The sequence below is a fragment of the Salmo trutta genome, chromosome 39 (assembly GCF_901001165.1).
Source record: "Salmo trutta chromosome 39, fSalTru1.1, whole genome shotgun sequence".
NCBI lineage: Eukaryota > Metazoa > Chordata > Actinopteri > Salmoniformes > Salmonidae > Salmo > Salmo trutta.
The window spans coordinates 5,971,845-5,977,723 of NC_042995.1; the positions used below are offsets into that span (position 1 = coordinate 5,971,845).

Below are 5,879 nucleotides of genomic sequence, written 5' to 3' on the forward strand. Positions count from 1 at the left end.
GTGTATGAAATACAAGAATGGGTTGTGAGACACTGCTGTAGCCTACTCACAGCAAAAAGCTGTTGTTAGTTCAGGAAACCAGTTGAGAGGTGTAAGGAACAGCCCAAAATCACACACACCTGCAGCACAGGATGCAAACAGTTTGTTTCACACCTCCTGTGGTGCAGGTGTGGGTGTGTGTCTTGACTTCTATGACAGAGGAAGTCGGCTAAATTGTACCTAAAATGTATGTATTCTTTTTATTGTATTGTTCTCCAAGATACAAACACATCCCAGGTAATAAAGATAATACAAAGGCAGGTAAAAAACACACAAAAAACACGCTTTGTCAGTTGATAGTTTCATTGTGTAGCATTACGAGTCATCAACTGCTGTCATGTACATATTACGGCTGTTTGCGAGTCACAAAGTACATATTCTACATTTGAGTCCATCTGCTCCACAGAAGTATATCAGGAAAAGTCAACAGAATGACAAAGTACATCATTCTTCATCAGTGTGTGTACAGAGGAAGTAAATACATACTTCACTGAGAATCTACACCTTCGTGACAGGGGAATCTACTGTACCTAGGGTTACTAGCCTAGTAGATGCACAATGCAAAGAGATGTTACAACCTAGATAATGTAGGCCTGGCTGTAGAGTCCTTTCTCCTGATTACCAAGGTACAGTATGTGTTAGCAACCATTAACCAATCACTCTTCTCCATTGCTGCCCTCCCCCTCCCCGCTTCGGGCATTGCAGCGGTTGCCATGGCGTTTTATGCCCCACACCACGTCAGAGCTGAAGGGGCAGAAGAGGCAGCGGTACATGCCCTGTCTGTGGTTGTGGTAGATATGGTTGAGTAGTGAATACTCTAGTATGAAGGCCTTGCTACACTCTTTACAGCAGTAAGGTTTGGGCACGTCGTGCTTGTAGCTCACGTGGTAGATGGCATGGCCCTTCATCTTGGAGCGCTTGCCACACAGGCGACAGTTGTAGCGACCCCCCTGGCACTGGATATATTTGGTCAGGAAGGCCTCTTCCTGCTTTTTGTGTTTGTCACTTTTTTTGTTGTTGTTGGTCTGTAGCTCCTCCTCTTCCTCTTCGTCATGATCATCTTCCTCACTGCCTGCCGTAGAGCTTCTCTTTCGTTTCATGGGGCTGCCGGCTGAGCGGGAGTCCTCTTCATTGTCCTCACCTCCCTCCATCTCCTCTAGTCCTCTTTTCCTACCTTCCTCCTCTTGCTTCACTCCTCCTTTGTCCTCATCCTCCTCTTCTGCCTTGGGCTCACTGGGAGGATGACTACTGTCTTTTGACAGCACATCTACACTGATACCGTCCTGTTCTTCTCCCCCCACCCCCCTACGCTCATCCCCTTCTCCATCCTCACCGCCCACTTCTCCCCCCTCTCCCTGGCCCTTCCCAGAGAGGCAGTGGCAGGTGAGCAGGTGGTCGTAGAGGCGAGGGAACTCCCTGGCCGTGTGGAAACACGCGCTGCAGTGGAACAGCCATGCCGTGCGCTGGTAGAAGATGGCGTTGCCCAGGCGACCCACAGGCGTGTCATCCAGGGCCATGGGTGGATCTTAGCCATGTGGATGAGGTAGCTGCAGTGGCTCTTACACTGGAGCAGACAGTGGGGACACTGGAGGTGCTGGAGATAGCTGTCCGACTCCCGGTCTCTGTCCCGCCCCTGGCCGCCAGAGGAGGAAGACGGCCTCTTGAGCTCCATAACAGCTCCCTGTGACTCCCTAATGTCCACAACGGCTTCTTTTGACTCTGACTCATTGACTTCCATCATGGCTGACATGGACTCCTTCACGTCCATTGTGGCTGAAATTGACTCCTTAACATCCATTTTGGCTTCCGTTGACTCCTTAAAACCCATCATGGCTGTCTCTGACTCCTTCACGGCTTCCATTGACTGGAGCTCACTGGACAAAGAGGAGAGTGAAAAACTAGCCGTTTTAATTATAGATTGTTGTTTATTTGAATACGACTGAATGTATGTAATACATAAATGTTGTTAGTAATACATTAGTAATGACAACGTAACTTAACAGTTGTCCACATGCATACAAATTTACAAGCTAGCATTGTAGCCCATCTGCACATTAGGAAATCTATGTCACTAACAAGGTTGAGTGTGCAGGTGTCAACATTTGACACTAGCTTAATCTAGATTCACATCCGACATTGTAGAGGCCTAATTCCAGCCATGTTCACAGAATGAAAGTATGTTAATTCATTCCAAAATAGATTTAGCCTAACTCAAGCTAGTTTACTGTGTAAACAATAGCACATAGTTCGTTCGAAAATGTACATTTTAACTCGCCTATCAATTCTCTAAAAGCCAATGAAACGCACATTCCATATTTCCGTGAATAGATAGACTATGCCTGATTGTTGTTCGTTTACATTTTGCGGAATAATTTGATGAAATAGCAAAAATCTGCTATAATGTAACAGTTTTTCCTCGGGAGCCTTTCCTTGGCTTATTAGAAGTGACGCTCAGTACGTTGAAGTGACGTAGCCTCCATCATTAACTCTCTACTCACCGTTTCGGCTCCCTGCTGTTCTGTATAACAGAATAATCCATGCGTGTTCTATCCTGAACTTCTTGGTTCGGTCTGTGTTGCTTCTTCTCGTCCTTTTGGCTAACATAAGGTGAAGAAGCATCGGTTCTGCTCGGGCTATCGCTGGGACAAATCGTGGGAACCGCGTCATCCCACAACAATCTATTTCACTGTGTATGGAGTTGAAAACATTCTTTCCTGAAATGAGCCTCGCATATCCGAGTGCCGTTCAATACGCCATTCTCGTGTAAGGAGGCGAATTCCACCAATTTTCGGAATACGATGTAGTCTTTTGGAAAAGAGTGGAAACTGGTGGTTTGCAGCCCAGGACAATGCACCTTGTCGGCGTTTTGTAAATGGAGTAAACTGGGGCAAGCACCAAAGCTGTGATCGAAAACCCATACTAACATACTGTGTACTACATACTTAATGAGTATATACTATTAGTTCATTTTAGCATACTGTAAACGAACAGTATCCTTTCAATTGAGCGTACTAGTTCTTCGCCTGCCTACCGGAAGTTGATGCTGTTGCTATGCAACCTCTTGCTAGCTAGCATAACAAAATTAATGACTAGTTAGACATTTTACGAGTTCGGGTGTGTTCTTAAATTCAATCTGGAGTGCCAGAGTGCGCTCGTAAATTCAGAGCGTTGTCAGAGTGTCCGTTTGTAAATTCTGAGCGTTTTTCACTCTTGGAGCGCACACTAGACGCTCGGGCCAAGGAGTAGGGTTGATTTGAGCGTTCTGACCTTACAACGGCGCCCAAGCTAACGTTGGCTAGCTTGCTAGCTAATTCCAGACACAAATGAGACCACGTTGACCATTTTACTCGCCCTAGCAGACCTGGTTCGGCAGTGTTCATGTTATCCAGAGCGTTGGTGACTGTAATAGGCTGGATACATGACATTTTTAACAATGCTTTTTTTCTGATAAAAACTAGTTCATCACATCTGTCATGGAGACCAGTTTCATAATATTACCATATGTCCCAGCTGCTTGCCATAGTTTTGAAGTAATCACGAAAAACAGGCCTTATTTTAGGGCATTTTTCACCCTGCCAGCTCCTATTAGTTTTATTGAGCACCAACTCGCCTTCCAAACATTCTACGTCACAATGCCTGCTTTGCTATTGTTGGCAATGAGACACGTTGTTTGTAGTTAAAATGTAAACAACAAAATATTACTCATGGAACTCTGAGGTCGTCCCATTGTTTCCTATAGGGAAATATAGGTATGTCTGTCTATTTCATCAAATATCTCGTAATGTGTATATTTAGATATTTTTTTTAATTGGACACCATTTTAATCATGAGAATCTCCTCTTTCTAATTATGTAAGGCTTGGCAGTGTATTCTGTTGTCATCAAACACTAGCCACAAAATACCTTTTGCCCTTGGAACGCTGAGCTCCCCCCATTCTTTTCCTATGGAAATATCTCGCAATGTGTATATTTAGATTTTTTCTAGTCAGACACCATTTTAATCATGAGAATCTCAAATTATGTGAGGCTGAGCAGTGTATTCCATTGTCATCAAACGCTAGACCAGAAATAGTCAGAAGTTCAGAAGCAATTTTTTTCCTACCTCCTCGTTATGCAGACATAAGCACATACAATGACCGTTATGCAGACATATCCATACGATGACCAATAAGCATACTATATACTCAATTCACGTCCCAAATAGTACGGTTAATGCGGTTAGTATGAGTATTCAAACACAGCTCAAGTGATATTTAGGTTTCCACCATGGAGGTAGAAAATCTTTGACTCATCTTTATATATGTGCACTAATGGCTGCTTTGACACGCCACTGAGGTATGATAAGAACAGGGCAGGCCATTGAGGGCTTTCTCATAGAGATAGATAGAGGACTCTAGTGCCCAAAAGCTGTTTTAGCATGGGCAGCGCCATTCAGTACTTTAGACATTTTGAAATAGTTAACTGTGCAAAGCAAAGGATAGAGGGACGAACAGTGGGGACAGGTTTTCAGAATGAAATGCAGCTTTGATTTTGGCTTGTGAATCCTTTTGCTCCAAATGTGTAAATCTCCAATAAAAGTTGTATCAATTAAATATCACAAAAATCAAACATGGTGGACATTTTGTAGTCTTTGGTATTTCCCAGCCTCTTATTTCCCCATCACTTCCTCTCAAATTTCAGAAACGACCCGGATACAGAGTAAAAATGTGTTAAAGGCGGAACAGAAAGAGTTGTGGTTGAGAGACTGGTTAGGAGAAGTTGAACAGAAGGAGCATGGTGCCTTGACATTGTTGTAAATGAGTGCTGGGCAATATCACACATTTAAGCTCTAGATTTCTCAGCTTACCCCTCAACCACACACACACACACACATCTACTCACACTTTCAATCCTAGACAAACCCATGGCCATTTAATGTACCTCGTAACTCAGCAAAGAGTTGAACTGGCAAACAGGTCCTGAAAACAGTGTTGACACATATGACACCCACTATGACCAGAAGCCTCTTATTTCCCCCTCACTTCCCCTCAAACCGTAGAAAGGGCCCGGATACAGAGTAAAAATGTGTTAAAGGCGGAACAGAAAGAGTTGTGGTTGAGAGACTGGTTAGGAGAAGTTGAACAGAAGGAGCATGGTGCCTTGACATTGTTGTAAACAATGAATGCTGTTGCCTGGCTACCCAAGCTCCTTGCTCCGGCCAAACGCTACGCCACGCCCATGGATGTACGTTTATTCTCTGCAATTAGTCTGGATCTGAGTACCTCCCCGACGATTTCTAGAACGCAAACACATTCTAAACACTCTGATTGGTCCCAGAAACCGATGGGTTGGGGCAAAGCCAGAACACATGTGGGTAAAGTGGTGTTGTGAAGATTTGTCATTGGCTTTGATACTCTGATTGGTTAGAGATGATACAATCACTGACGACTTTGTTTTGTACATAACCTTTCATTTTGACGTCACCACTAACGACTTCAACGATGGCAGTCTCAGATTGAAGTATGTAGCGAACATAAAGTGGAAGAATTCAGTTTGAGTCGTCAGGAAATGAGTGCTGGGTAATATCACACGTTTACTCTCCATATTTCTCAGCTTACCCCTCAACCACACACACACACACACACACACACACACATCAAATATCATATGAAAGTTTCTGAGGCTGTCTGTTAGTAGTATAGAGATCATGTCTACTCTCCTCTGAGTGTTTGTATGAGATCAGTCAACAGGCTGCACCTCCCTGTAAGGATTACCACCAACTCACAGTCACCCAGACACAGGTACAGTACAGACAACTACAGGTACAGTACAGACAACTACAGGTACAGTACAGACAACTAC

The 5,879-nt window shown here is 44.0% G+C and overlaps 1 protein-coding gene across 2 annotated transcripts; it reads right to left on the reverse strand.

The window, feature by feature from the left end:
- Positions 1 to 218: 218 nt before the first annotated feature.
- LOC115179679 (chromosome alignment-maintaining phosphoprotein 1-like) lies at positions 219 to 3,113 on the reverse strand. Of its 2 annotated transcripts, none has more exons than XM_029741353.1 (2): positions 2,538 to 3,113; positions 219 to 1,913 (listed from the first exon to the last, which is right to left on the reverse strand). In XM_029741353.1, exon 2 carries the CDS (start codon positions 1,554 to 1,556, stop codon positions 696 to 698), a length of 861 nt encoding a protein of 286 aa, XP_029597213.1. In that variant the 5' UTR covers positions 1,557 to 1,913; positions 2,538 to 3,113; the 3' UTR covers positions 219 to 695. The 2 variants fall into 2 exon arrangements, with proteins under 2 accessions (XP_029597213.1, XP_029597214.1); XM_029741354.1 differs by lacking the exon at positions 2,538 to 3,113 and adding an exon at positions 2,347 to 2,508.
- Positions 3,114 to 5,879: the final 2,766 nt, after the last annotated feature.

Bases quoted from the DNA above. Each gene is read 5' to 3' on its own strand.
- LOC115179679 (XM_029741353.1), bottom strand. From the start codon at position 1,556: ATGGCCCTGGATGACACGCCTGTGGGTCGCCTGGGCAACGCCATCTTC.